Genomic DNA, 15,561 nt, shown 5'->3' with positions numbered 1-15,561 from the left:
TAATTTATTCAAATTGAGTTTCCAAAATGTGGAACATTTGACTCATTTCAGTCACATTAATAACAAAGGGCATTTTGAGTTTCATATACTATTGAAACAGGGATTTTCTTAGCTTTCTAAAGACATCACATCATCTTTGTAGCCAAAATAAACAAGACAACAAGTCACTGAACTGTGTAACTGTGTAAAGAAAAGTGTCCCAGTTTTGTTGCCTTTTTGACTTTATATGTCTATATCAGTGGTCCCCAAACTTTTTAGGCCCAAAATCACCAACCTTTGCCTTGGTGAAGGCAAGATCTACCTATTGAGGCGTTGAGAGAAAAAGACCGTCCAGACTCCAAACTGCACTTACAGCTTATCTTTGTATTAGGCCTAGTTGTAATTGAATTAAATCAAACACTTTGGTCCAGCTTTCACTGACTATGGTCTTCCAAAGTCCGTAAGAAAACAGTTCGAAAAAGATTTTTTTTTTTTGAGATTGACAGGGAAAGTCTCATAGATCGACATTTCGATCATGATCAACGGGTTGGGCACCTCTGGCCTATTAAATATTTAATGTTTTCATAACTGTGCAAAAAAAAAAAAAAAAGTATTTTCTAATTATCATGTAATCTTTCGCGGGCCGGTCAGAATCACCCGGCGGGCCGTACAATGCCCAGGTCTGCTCTTTTGAGATGCAAAAGATTTCTTACTTTTCTCACATCTTCTCCCTTTAAAAGGCTTGGGGCAGCTGCATTTAAATTTATCCCCTCTTTTCTCTTCACAGGTACCATCATGGAGGCAAGGGTTGGGATTGCAAGGACCTGAGTAATGAATGAACAAAGAAACATGTTTTGGGAACACAATACACAGGGTGAAGAGGAAGATAAATGAGTTTAGTATGGAAGGTGTCTAGTTATACAACTATATTGAGTTTAGTATGGAAGGTGTCTAGTTATACAGTTATATTCAGTTTAGTATGGAAGTTTTCTAGTTATACATTTGGTAACACTTTATATTAAGACACACATATTCACCATTAATTAGCTTCTTACTAACATGTGTATTAGCAGCAAACTAGCCACTTATTACTCATTGTAAATCATTAATTAATGCCTTATTCTGCATGACCTTATTCTACCCATAATAGACAGTTAACTAAGTATGTACCCTGTATAAGCTCCTAATTAGCCCTTATCAATAGCTATTAAGTAAGTTGTTGCATATGAATTATGATCTAAATACGCATGGGTCAGTATGGGGCTTGTGGGGGTGGTAGTAACACAAGAACAGTTATTCACCCCTAATAATATTTATCTAAGATGGTCTACTCATATGGAATTACACTGTAAAATGTTACCAGGGTTTTTCTATTATGGGTAGAATAAGGTCATGCAGAATAAGGTATTAACTAGTGGTTTACAAAGAGTAATAAGTAGCTAGTTCGTTAATAATACACATGTTAGTAAGTAGCTAATTAATGGTGAATATGTGTGTCTTAATATAAAGTGTTACCACACATTTATATTGAGAAGGACAGCGAGAAAGGGAGCCTTCACATTGACAGTAATGATGTCACAATAGATTCTCGTTCTGCAATGAAAAAGACCTACACAACAAAGTTTTTTCCACACATTTTTATGGAAAGCTGTTCTTGTGTCATTGTTCCTGGAAGAGTCAAAATAATATGAAACTAGATTTGAATTTCCTAAACGAAATACCTGTGCATGCAAAGCAAAAAAAGTTAAAATTGAAAAGTAAAGATTGAAGAACATTCAATGCAAATAAATGCATGCAAAAGGAAACAGGAGAAAGAGGTATGTAAAGACTGACAAACTGAAAGTAATACAAATAAATGACAAAGAAGGTTAAGAAAAAGAAGAAGATCATCTCAATACAAGTTTTGACTATTATATTCTACTACAGAAGCTTGAAGTCCTAGTTGGTACAGATATAAAGCTTCTATACTTCTATTCTATAGTCCCAGTGAAATGAAAGTACAGTTTAAACAGTGAAACCGTGTTGTAAACAACAGAGAGCACAATGGTTAAATTAACTGAATTGTGTGAAATTTATACACAACCCTTTGTTATACCTCTTAGGTCCTGCATCTCAAACAACCATCCACTGTCATGTTCATCATCATCATCATCATCATCCTTTGTGTCTTCTGGAACATCATAATCTCGAACCAAGTCTGGAAAATATAATGTTCTGTATAGTTTGAGTAGGTGTATTGGCATGACTAATACTAATGCATTTAGGGAAATAATAACCACTGAAGTAAATCTGGAAGTTTCCCTTCATACCATACTCAATTAAAACCCAAAACTATTAACCCACTAATTTCACTGATCTTAGACACCATTTAACTTCTCTTAGACACCAATTGACTGATTTTTGACACCATTTCACTTCTCTTAGACACTATTTTACTGATCTTAGACACCATTCCACTTCTCTTACACACTATTTCACTGATCTGAGACACTATTTCACATATCTTAGACCAGTGGTCACCAAACTTTTTTGGCCAAAGATCACAACCTCTGCCTTGGTGACAGGCAAGATCTACCTATTGAGGCGTTGAGAGAAATAGACTGTCCAGACTTCAGACTGTACTTACAACTTTATATTTATTTGGCCTAATTGTAATTGAATGAAATTAAACACTTTGGTCAAGCTATCAAATTGATGTGACCAAGAACACACTAAATGACTTAATTTCAGTGCAACATAAAAAGGGAAAAAAAATCCTTGTTTAGCTTAAAGGTGCATTATGCAACCATTATGCTTCAGGATTAGGGTTAGGATAAGCAGTTTAACCTTAAAATAACAGCTTAAAAAAAATTGGGGCGCCACAATGACATTTAATATGGAGAATTGCGTTGTTGCCATTGGCATAGCAGGGTCGATAGGCATATAACTCCGTTCTGTAGTTTCGCCTGCCGCAGCCCACCGACCTGACGTGTTTGCCTTCTGCACTGCAAAAATGCTTTTCTAACCTAGTGTTATTACTCTTATATTGAGATGAAAAAATCTAGTTGGTCTTGTTTCTAGCTAAATTGTACTTACCTAGTGCTCTTTGGTAAGGTTATTTTTGCCTATTTCAAGCAAATAGTACTTATTTTAAGAAATCTTAACAAGCCAAATTTGCTTAACGCACTGGCAGCCAAATTTGCTTGTTTTAAGCCAAATTTGCTTAACGCACTGGCAGCCAAATTTGCTTGTAAAATAGGCAAAAATAACCTTACCAAAGAGCACTAGGTAAGTACAATTTAGCTAGAAACAAGACCAACTAGATTTTTTCATCTCAATATAAGAGTAATAACACTAGGTTAGAAAAGCATTTTTGCAGTGTGCCGATCTAGTAAGTAGCTTATTTGCCGTCTTGCTTAGTCTTGTGTTGCACTTGCTTGATGTTTGACTGTGTCAGGACAGTCGTTGAGTAACTAGTTTGTCATAATGTCAAAGTCAGCACATTTCAAGAGATTTCGTTAGTTTTAGCTGCTAGCATCCCTTTAGCGAATAGCTATTGATCCTTATTGCACCTTTAACAAGCTAATCAGACTAATCATATGCTGCAATTATTCAGTATTGAGAAGTTACAGGTATTCAAATCATTACAATTATTAGGGTGCCAAAATATTTGCACAGCCTATTTTTCACATTAGATTTAATTTTGCACAATTAAATACTGCTTTACTAAATATCTTTGTCTGGAAAACACCCCATTACTCAGTGATAACTAGAAAATGAATAATATACCACTGTGATCTTTTTTTGGTGAAGACAGAGACATTTATCATGCAGCCTCAGAGGGTGCCAACACTTTTAATATGACGGTATGTTAAAGCAGGCATATTAATATTTCGAAACCAACGCAGTAATTGGAACGAAGTGGGAGTAGCCGATAACTAACATAAGCGCAAACGTACTCATGTAACGTGTCATCGTACACATTAATATTAACATATAGCAACACGTTGCAGTGTTAAACTAGACGTTGAAGTTAAAATAGACAACTACCTGTCTCCAAAACCGTTAGTTTGGGTAAGCTAATACATAACCTTAATCTATAAATAGACTTAGGATATCGTTTTTTTTAACAAACTGACGATAAACAACATTACGACATTGAAGAGAGCTTGAGGATGTTATGCACGCGAGTTGAGCCTAGTTGTCAAGGTAACGGGCTGTCAGAAATCTCTTTACATTGGGCAGACATTCTGCAACTTTACCAGATCCCACTGAACATGTTGAACTCTTCCGACAGTACCCGACAATGACCAACAAACACCAACTGCTGCCGCACACTGACCCAACTGTGTTTGTTGGCGATTGTTGGAGAAAGTTGGCATTTGTCGGGGCAGTGTGCAAGCTGCTTTAGAAGGGACATTAAGTGGGAAGGGCTGAATTTGTGAGAAATTGTTGGTGATTACGTTCATATCAACGCTACAGACATCCTCGGATTTAAATAGCGGGCGGGGCATTTCGGTATGAAAATCCAGGTGCAGAGAATGTGTGTTCAATTTAAGAATCCTCATTCTGGGGAGCACAGCTGAAAACAAAAAGAACACATTTTCAGGCGGAGATCTTTTCTGACATTGGTCTTCCATTTCCAATGTCCCTAACTAAACAATTCTAAAGACACTTAAAAAAAATATATATAATATATATACACTATCGTTCAAAAGTTTAGGGACAGCCAGACAATTTTGTGTTTTCCATGAAAACTCACACTTTTATTTATCAAATGAGTTGCAAAATGAATAGAAAATATAGTCAAGACATTGACAAGGTTAGAAATAATTTTGTTCTTCAAACTTTGCTTTCATCAAAGAATGCTACTTTTGCAGCAATTACAGCATTGCAGACCTTTGGCATTCTAGCTGTTAATTTGTTGAGGTAATCTGTGGAAATTTCACCCCAGGCTTCCTGTAGCACCTCCCACAAGTTCGATTGGCTTGATGGGCACTTCTTCCGTACCATATGGTCAAGCTGCTCCCACAAAAGCTCAATAGAGTTGAGGTCTGGTGACTGCGCTGGCCACTCCATTACAGTCAGCAAACCAGCTGCCTGTTTCTTCCCCAAATAGTTTTTGCATAATTTGGAGGTGCGCTTTGGGTCTGTCTGTTGTAGGAGGAAATTGGCTCCAATCAAGCGCTGTCCACAGGGTATGGCATGGCGTTGCAAAATGGAGTGATAGCCCTCTTTATTTAAAGTCCCCTTTACTTGGTACAAATCTCCCACTTTACCAGCACCAAAGCAGCCCCAGACCATTACATTACCTCCACCATGCTTGACAGATGGTGTCAGGCACTCCTCCAGCATCTTTTCACCTGTTATGCGTCTCACAAATGTTCTTCTGTGTGATCCAAACACCTCAAACTTCGATACGTCTGTCCATAGCACTCTTTTCCAATCTTCCTCTGTCCAATGCCTGTGTTCTTTTGCCCATACCAATCTTTTCTTTTTATTGGCCAGTCTCAGATATGGCTTTTTCTTTGCCAGTCTGCCTAGAAGGCCAGCATCCCGGAGACGCCTCTTTACTGTAGATGTTGACACTGGCGTTTTGCGTGTTCCATTTAAAGAAGCTGCCAGTTGAGGACCTGTGAGGCGTCTATTTCTCAAACTAGAGACTCTAATGTACTTGTCCTCTTGCTGAGTTGTGCACCGGGGCCTCCCACTTCTTTTGTACTCTTGTTAGAGCCAGTTTGTGCTCTTCTCTAAAGGGAGTTGTACACACCGTTGCAAGAAATCTTGAGTTTCTTTGCAATTTCTCGCATGGAATAGCCTTCCCCTCTTAGAACAAGAATAGACTGGCGAGTTTCACACGGAAGTTCTTTTTTTCTAGCCATTTTAAGAGTATGATCGAACCCACAAATGTGATGCTCCAGAAAATCAAATAGATCAAAGGAAGGCCAGTTTTTAGCTTCTCTCATCAGCAAAACGGTTTTCAGCTGTGCTAAGATAATTGCACAAGGGTTTTCAAGAGTTAGTCTTCTATTAGTCCATTAGTCTTCTAAGGCTATTAGAAAACACAAGGTACCGTTAGAAAACTGGAGTGATAGTTGCTGGAGATGGGCCTCTATACCTCTGTGTAGATATTTCATTAAAAACCAGGCGTTTCCACCTTGAATAGTCATTTACCACATTAACAATGTATAGAGTGTATTTCTGATTAATTAAATCTTATCTTTTTGGAAAGCGCTTTTCTTTCAAAAACAAGGAAAAAAATTTTCATAGTGTATATATTTTTTTATATATAATTTTGGAGATCCACAGGGAAGATCTCTTAGACTTAGACCCTATTTCACATCTCTTAGACACTATTTCACTGATCTTAGACACTATTACACTTCTCTTAGACAAGGGGTGGGCAAACCGTTTGACTCGCGGGCCACAATGGGTTCTAAAATTTGACAGAGGGCCGGGCCAGGAACAGATGGATGGAGTGTTTGTGTGAAGTAATATAAATGACATGTAAAAAACTTCCCATGAAAGGATTTGGCCTTTAACAGGTAGCAAAGCATTTATTTGCAAGGCAATTTAACAAATTGCACGAACATGAACAATACAAAAACATGAACGTGACTGATCAAACATCATGAAAACATCTGAGGCCTGCGCCCAAGAACTTCTTTATTATTTACATTAACAGGTTAGAGCAGCCACGCAGGCTCTGTGTGGCATAGAGCTGCAACGATAAGTTGACAAAATCGACGACGTCGATTGTGAAAAATGGTTGACGTGGATTTTTAGTCGAATAAATAAATAAATAAATAATAATAAAACAAAATAATAATAATAACAAAATTTGGGCCAGACGCTAGCGGAGCTAACGGTAATTTACATACACTGTTGCAATGCACCATAGGAATTGTGAAATATTGCTTCTTTACCTAATAATAATTTACCATCATTAAGACAAATGGAACAGAACCTGCAAATAGCCTAGCATACAAATCAAACTACTGACAGAGAAGACAAATATAACACCTGCTTTCTATATTTTTATAGCAGTGAAATATAAACATTCAAATATATATATATATATATATATATTGTTTTACATGTGCACAATTTGAAAATATGCATGACAAAGATCATGCACTATTTTCTTTACCCTCGGTTCTCCTACCTTCATGTGCTGCATATCAGAAATGAACGACAGAAAAGCGAATTATTCTCAGTTGGCTCATGTTACCATGGAAACAATAAACAAAGCTAGCTTTAGTGACGGCTGATGTTGTACTCCGGGGTGCATCCGAATCCTCTTAAAATGCTGTCTTAGCACCCTAGTGTCTTAGAAGAAGAGAAGGAAGCACCGTCCGAATCTGCTTAATTTTTTTCTCAGGTGTCATAAGACACCTTAGAATACGTCATATAACGGTCATTTTTCAAGGAACCATCGGTGTAGCCTTGATGCTGTCTACTACCCACAAACCTTTGCGCCACGACCCTCCGGCAACTGAAAAAAGTAAACAAAGATGGCGGACCAACTCCGCTGACGGTCGTGTTTTGTATGTAAATGTACATGTTTTCAGCGTTTTCGCGCTTATATTTTTTAAAAGTTACCGAGAAATAGACACCGCACTATCCGATAACACCATCATTGTAACCATCAATAATGGTTAATGCGTTTTGCGAGGCGTCAGTCAGCCAACTTTCTAACATCAGTACGTTAGCCTACGTCAGTTAGCTACGTAAGCTACGTAAGAACCTACGTTCTTTCAGCATACTAACGACATAAAAGAACGTTCGTAAAGAACGTTTTTTTGAATAATCTCACCCTTAAAAATCTACCTCGCGCAAGACAGCTGTCTGACAGCAAGACAGGTGAGACACCAAGGTTGTAAGACAGCTTTCTTACATTTAAGAGGATTCGGATGCACCCCTAGACAGTTTCTCGGCACATCAGGCATACAGCTTTCGATTGGAATCCAGTGAAAAAGTATTTTGATGTCCACTCCGTTTTAAACACTCGGCACTCATTGTCCACTTTTCGTTTCTGTGATCCGCTCATTTAACAGAAGGGCTCACAGGACAAAGGGAGCACCGTATCTAACTCAGCAATGTAAACAAACCCTGGAAGATGGAAATATAACATTGTTTTTTCAGGATAACTGAAACATGAAAGAGGCAGGCAGGAGTGATAATATTGACTGTGAGGTTGATGACAAAGTTTCCTACTCACAAATGTTATAACTTTAAAACCAATGTAATGACAGTTGCCTATACAAAATGATCGTCACATTACATTTCATCACCTTGCTGAAAGAATTGCCTAACGCTGGATGTCCACAATAGATATGTCTTGCGTTTAATCGCTATGCGACAAGTCGCCTGGGGGGCGTGGTCAGAAAATTCAGTTTGGCTGAAGCAATGTTCAAGTATATGAAACTTATTAGCAGCCAGCTAGCTAGCCACTATGTGCTCCAATGGGTTTTCGGTTAAAGTTTTAGTGGCAAGCTAACAGTAATAGTTCAGAGTTCAGTTAAGATGTTGCGCTGATTACTTTAATTTATAATTACCTCCGCCAAGGAGGTTATGTTTTCACCCCTGTATGTTTGTTTGTTTGTTTGTCTGTTTGTTTGTTTGTTTGTCAGCAGGATTACGCAGAAACGCATGGACCGATTGCCATCAAACTTTGTGGGGAGATTGGATAATATAATGGCAATAATTGATTAGATTTTCAGATACCAAGGTCAAAGGACAAGGTCACAAAAAAAAATCGCAAATCTTCAAAAATCCCTATCTCATAGCATTGGGCGGTTTTCAAAAACCATTCATAACTCCGCCAATACTTGATTGATGACTTTCAAATTTGATACACATATAACGGATGACAATATCTATCGACTGGCCAAGATTGATCCGGATCTGATCCAGATTGTGGATTTTGCGGGCACTTGAATTTCACATAGAAATCCCCATTTGCAACACCTTTTCCTTAATAACTCCGCCAAAATGTGGTTATGGGAATTCCCAGTATTAGGATGACATCATCATTGTGCTTACTATAGTGCCTACCACAATGGAAAATTATACAAAGGAAACTATGACATCATCACTTTACTTGATGGTGGTTATATAAAACCACATTGATAGGCAACCATAACCACATTCAAGGAGCAAAGATGAGACGTCGTTGTGTGGTGAGAACTGATAGAAAATCGCCGGTGGGGAGAGGCCATTTTTCCATTGACTGGAATCCTGCTTTATTTATTGTAGGTTACAAAAAATAAAGAAAATGGCGGCGATTGTTGTTGTTATCGATTTTCTATCAGTTCTCAGCACACAACGACGTCTAATCTTTGCTCCTTGATTGTCGATATGTAATGGTATGGAGTTATTGAAACTTACTACGTGTAAAAAAAGACTAGAAATTGAATGTTTATTTTTAAGCCTCGAAAGTTGCACTGGGTGCCTTTAACCAACATAATTTAGTTGAAATGTAAAATAAATACATAAAAAAAAAAAAATAATAATTAAGAAAAAAAAAACGATCTGCAAGGCGCCCCTTTGAATGGGGTGACGTCATCCTTTGTCAAACTGAATTGTGGCTCCGTTTGGTTTGCGTGCGTTGCGTTTCATGCTTTGCTTGCGGCAAGAGTTGAAGAATGTTGAACTTTTCGAGAGGCAATGCATGCGTCAGCCAATCATATTGCCTTTCATGTATAACTGACAGCACAGGCGCTAGCCAATCATATCCTGTATATGCTCACGTCTACAGAGCGGCAAACTAAAAAGTTGGCTGCCAAACTGCGTAGATGGTCGTATTTGTACCTACAAGTGGGTTTGACTTTTTTTGGTTAGATTTTTTTTTTTTTTTTAAGTCACCGAGAACTAGACACTGTACAATGTAAAAAAAAAACTTTATTGTAACTGAAAAATACGTATCATAGGATTTGCGAGGTGTCTGAGCACCCTATGTAATGATAGCATGCTACTACTCACAGGGTAAAAGCTTGCTAGTGACGTGATTGACAGGTCAACAAACCAATCTCACTATAACGTCTCCGGTATCAACAGAACCCCACGCGCCAGACTCCTCCTCCGCCTTCCGTTGGATCAACGCATTCCAACGCAACAATGTGAGTGAGCTGTGGGTCAGCGCATTCCCTTCATGAAGCTTGACTACATGACATTCCTCCAGCTACCAAGTTCTCCTCAGACACATAATATGCTTCCACCAAGGAGTCTCACTCAACTTCAGAGCCAACAGTTGCAGCTGTATATAGCTGGAATACGAAGTGGTGAATGGGCAGACAACTTAGCAGTCCAAGGTACCGCTGACATGTTAAATGTTAACATCAGGGTGATCAACACCATCACGCCTGACTGGATTCATGATATTCATCCATGATAAAGAAGGAGTGACAACACCATCACCATTGGTCTCATGGGAGAGCTACATTACGTGGCGCTAGAGAATGCCACAACCGAGACTCAAAGGTCAGAGTCATAAGCTGTCAGAAAACGAAAGGAAATGGAAGAAGAGGAAGACAGAATTGCGTTTGATCAAACCAGTAAGGTTCGTGGTATGCCTTTCGAGACTCTACTACAAGAAGAACAGGTTGGAGATGCAGACAACACCTACTCTGTGGCTCCTGGCGAGAACCAAAAGCCATGTGCATTTTTAATGGACGAAAAATATGAGGAGCTGGCTAATCCATCGAAGTATTCATTTGGGCAGGGTGGCTTAACAGAAAAACGAGAAAAGAAGATCACACACAAAGACGGCCGTTTCGCCAAGGACATCAATTATCTTCTGGCTGCTCAGTATACTGTTGAGGCAAAACAAATCAGTGATGACCTCCAGATATCCCTACGACAGACACGAGGTCAAACATTTCAAAACCACAGGATCAACGCTGGCTTACTGAAGTAGCCAGATAATGTACAAGGTATGCTTCGCAACGACACAACGTTCTCCTGCATACTGGAATACTGTACTATTGGATCTGCTGGCCATGATTCGACAGCTAGGTACACCGACATGGTTCCTAACCCTTTCGGCTGCAGACATGCAGTGGCCAGAGATCATTCAGAGCATCGCATTTCAATACGGCAAGACACTCACAGCTGATGATGTGAAGAACATGTCATGGGAAGACAAGTGCAAGTGGTTGCGTTGCAATCCAGTGACAGCAGCACGTCAATTTCAACACCGCCTTGATCTGTTCTTCAAGGAGTTCATAGGAGGAAAGGCTAATCCCATTGGCAAACTTCAGGATTACATGATCCGGATTGAATTTCAGGCTCGATGATCTCCCCATGCGCACACCATACTCTGGATCAAGGATGCCCCGAAAATTGACATCAATAGTGATGAAGAAGTGATTTCCTTCATTGACAAGTTCCAGACGTGTGCTATTCCAGACGAGGAAGAGGACCCTGATTTGAGAAACCTAGTCCTTTCTGTTCAGAAACATACACACTCCTCATCATGCAGAAGAAATGGTTCGTGCAGGTTCCGGTTCCCCCATCCACCAAGCAGTGACACACTCAAAAGTAGACAGTCTGATGGGCCAGATCTAGAAATTTTAGAGAGGGATCTTCAGGCCAAACAGGAAGTGCTACGCAGGGTCCGAAAGGTGATGGAAGACAAAGATGTTGCAGATGACATATCTTTAGATTGCTTGCTTGAGAAAGCAGGGGTGGAACCACAATCATATCAGCAGGCATTAAAGGTGATGAAGTCTGACAAGCAAATTGTTCTTCAATGTAAACCGGCTGAGAGATCGATCAACCAATACAGCCCGAAGATCTTGCAGACCTGGCGGGCCAACATGGATCTACAATTCATCACAGATCCTTATTCCTGCATCATGCATATCACAAGTTACATGATGAAAAGCGAATGTTGCTGAGGAAGCTGAAAGCAGATACCCATCTCACATCACTCTGCAAAATGGACTGGGCCATATGAGGAAGCGTAGACAGCACTGTGTCATCAGATTTCACAAAGAGAAATCCGAAGGGGAAGACAAATACAGAAATCTGCTGATGTTGTACTATCCATGGCGATCAGAAGACCAAGATCTCAAAGGCAATTTTCCTTCATTCAAAGACCACTTCGAAAGTGTCAAAGACACAGTACATGTAAATGAGGGTATGTTCAGCAACAATGCTGAGAAAATCGACAGAGCCTATGATGATTTGCTGCGGATGGGACCTCCAGAAGATGTATGGGATGCAGTTGCCCCAAATGTTGAACATCAGCTAGCAGAACAGGAAGAAGAGGGAATAGTCAGAGAGAGGGAGTTGCCAGAGGAGGAAGAAAGTGGAGTCGTTGATTTGAGCCCATCTTCTGCAAATGATAACCGCTCCGAACTTCATGCCCGTTTTTCAGCAGAACTTGGAAAAACACTGATGTCCTCCCAGGAGTACAGGGCCATGATGCGATCCTTGAACAGCAAACAGCGGGACGTTCTCACATTCCATCGGTAATGGTAAGACACAATTTTTGCTCTGAAGCACGATCAGAAACTTCCAGAATATCGAGTCTTCCTGAGTGGACCTGGGGGAGTAGGAAAAAGTCACATCATCAAGTTGGTCCACTATGAAACGTTGAAACTGCTAAAGCCTCTGTCTGGACACTTCGAACCTGATGAGCTTCCAGTTTTACTAACTGCATTCACAGGAACAGCAGCATTCGGGATTGAAGGAATGACTTTACATTCAGCGTCACCTTTGGTCCCAGGAGCAAACGAGAATCAGCCAGCAAGCAGTGAGAAGCTGAACACCCTTCGCTCACGGCTGGGAAAGATCAAGCTCCTAATCATAGACGAAGTCTCCATGGTAGGTGCAGATCTGCTGTACCACATCCATCGTCGTCTGCAGGATATAACTGGACGATCAGATCCAGACTCTAGATTTGGCTGCGTGAGCATATTGGCGGTAGGCGACCTGTTCCAACTGCAGCCTGTTGGTCAAAACCATGTCTTTGGCCTTCCTTCAGACTCCTACGCCAGATTACATGGATCTCTTTGGGAAGAAAACTTTGGCTTCATGGAACTCACTGAAAGCATGAGACAGAAGGAAGACCAGCAGTTTGCCCAGTTACTCATGAGGGTCCGAACAGCGAGCTGCACAAATGAAGACATCCACTTACTCAAATCAAGAGTCGTGTCTACATCAGATGCGTCGTATCCACAAAAGGCACTGCATGTCTTCAAGACCAACAAAGACGTCTACGAACACAACAATGATCATCTGAAAAAAGTCCCAACACAAATTTTTGAAGTTCGAGCATTGATGTTGTCATTTCCACCAAACCATCAGAAACTGGAGGCTTACGAGAGGTTGTTTCTGTCGCTGTTGGGGCCAGAGTCATGGTGACACCTGCATGGGGCTGCACCATTCACAAGGTAATATATAGGGCCTGTGTATCTACAAAGTATGTTTACATGTAAAAATATTAATTGTGACATGAGAAGCAGTCTTATACGAAGTTTTAATAGCATAAAATACATCTCAACTGCAATAAAATATGAAGGTGCTAAAGAGGTTAAATAAGCAGTCAATCTTAAACAATTCAAATCATTAATCAATACATGCAGTGGTGGATGCTGCTCATGTCAAAACTGTGTTACTTGCTTGAATGTTAGAGATGGAAAGTTGTTAAATTGTGTTAAATTTATTTTCATATTCCATGTCATATTGTCATTGTCGGCTAAAACTACTTACATACTAATGTTTGTTTTTAATAATTATTGTAATCCAACGTTCAATAAATGTTTTGTATCATATCTTATAAGGTGCAGGGGAAGACGCCAGACACCATAGTCGTTTCCATGGAAGGTCGGGAAAATTCATGCCTGGCCAGGTGTACGTTGCTCTCAGCAGAGTCCGAACTCTACAGGGTCTGTACCTCCTAGGCTACGACCCAACTGCGATTTGAGTGGCTCTGTCAAGCTAAAAAGGCACCGGATGCCTAAAAGAGCCCGGATGATGTAATGTTGACTTTCGAACGACTCTTGAGTGACAGTTGCTATGCCAACGCCAATACGTCACCCTAACGCGATTTACCTCAGAGCATCTTGCCTTGTACTTTGCTACCTGAGACCAGCTTGCTTGTATTTGACCTACAATAAACCAACCAAAACAACCATGTGCTTGATGTTTGACTTTGGTAGGAAAGTGGTTGATTCGCTAGTTGGTTATAGTATCAAAGTAAGCACATTTCATTAGCTAGCTCGTGCTAGTGTAACGAGCTATCTTGTTAGCTTGAAGCTATTCATCTGTTGTTGTGCTTAAATTAAGAAAGTCCTTAATGTGTTGTGATTTTAAGACATATCTGACGGCACCCACAATTAAATTTGAACAAAACAGGGCATTGTTTGCACAACATTTTACTAAAGAACAACGGGGGCTTGCTAGCTTTGACATGCTAGCGGACATTGCTAACTTACAGGTTACCAGCAGGCAGGTGTAGCTAAAACTTTTTATTCGCTTAATATTGTGCCTAAACGGATACTATGTACCCCGACACTTTTTGGCTATCAGTCTCAAGAGTAGTTCGAAAGCCATCAGCTACGTTTTAGTCGCTTAATATTGTCGCACAAAAGGAGGAATTGCTATTAGCAATATAGATGCTAGCGCGCAAAACCTGTTGATGTGTGCTTACTTACAAAAGACCGGCAGCCAATATTAAACGTGTAAAAAGTACCTGATGGCTTTCGAACAACTCTTGAGACTCTCTGACTGATAGCTAAAAAGTGTCCGGGTGCGTAGTGTCCGTTAAGGCACAATATTAAGCGACTAAAAAGTAGCTGATGGCTTTCGAACGACTATGAGACTTAAAGCTAATAAGCGACCGGCCTACGTGGTGACCCGATTACGTAATGCTAACGTTGGCATAGAAACTGTCACTCAAGAGGCGTTCGAAAGTCAACATTACGTCACCCGGGCTCTTTTTGGCATCCGGTGCCTTTTTAGCTTGACAGCTCCCTCTTGGATCATGTCTACATCAACAGGCAAGATGATGTATCTATCAATGTAGTAGACACTTACTATTCAGACCACAACATGGTACACATTACATTGGGTCTACAGTAGAAGAGTGGGCCACACCACTACTATGTGACGCAAATTTGTGCCTATTTCTGAGTTGAATGTCTGTGTTGACAAAACTTGGTAGTGACACTAATTCTGATGACTGCATATTGTGATTGTGTAATGCCATGTTTCTTTGTTGATGACCATATACTGCTTTGACGATATATGAAACATGTACCGATGATTATGATTGTGTATTATGTGATGATGATGTTGATACTTTCTTTGTTGGTGTTTGTTGATACAAATCCTGTTGACATAAATTGTGGTGGAAATAATTCTGATAACTCCAGTAATAATTTTGATGTTTTGCTTTTGTTTTGTTTTTAAATGATTTTGACGTGGTAGTGGAAATAATTCTGATGAGCACAGTAATGCTTTTGAGTGTGATTCTACTATAATGCCATGTTTGTTTGATTGTTTGTTGATCTGACCATATATGATGTGCGTAACAATTATGTTGATTACGATTGTGTAACATATAATGATTAAGTTGATACTTGTTGATACTGT

The 15,561-nt window shown here is 39.8% G+C and overlaps 1 protein-coding gene across 1 annotated transcript in view; it reads right to left on the bottom strand.

Annotated features, from left to right (window-relative positions):
* The window catches only part of LOC308372947 (hyaluronan-binding protein 2), a gene marked incomplete at both ends in the record, with an annotated part of 78,708 nt that overhangs the window by 46,707 nt on the left and 16,440 nt on the right, over positions 1 to 15,561 (bottom strand). Inside the window, 2 exons of the mRNA XM_080848309.1 lie at positions 693 to 803; positions 2,075 to 2,176. Of these exons, the coding sequence (XP_080704435.1) occupies positions 693 to 803; positions 2,075 to 2,176 (213 nt within the window). The remainder of the gene's footprint in view (positions 1 to 692; positions 804 to 2,074; positions 2,177 to 15,561) is intronic.

Source organism: Sprattus sprattus (genome assembly GCF_963457725.1).
Source record: "Sprattus sprattus genome assembly, chromosome: 12".
NCBI classification, from domain to species: domain Eukaryota; kingdom Metazoa; phylum Chordata; class Actinopteri; order Clupeiformes; family Clupeidae; genus Sprattus; species Sprattus sprattus.
Note: the sequence above shows the minus strand (reverse complement) of the source record. Positions and strands in the feature narration are given on the sequence as shown.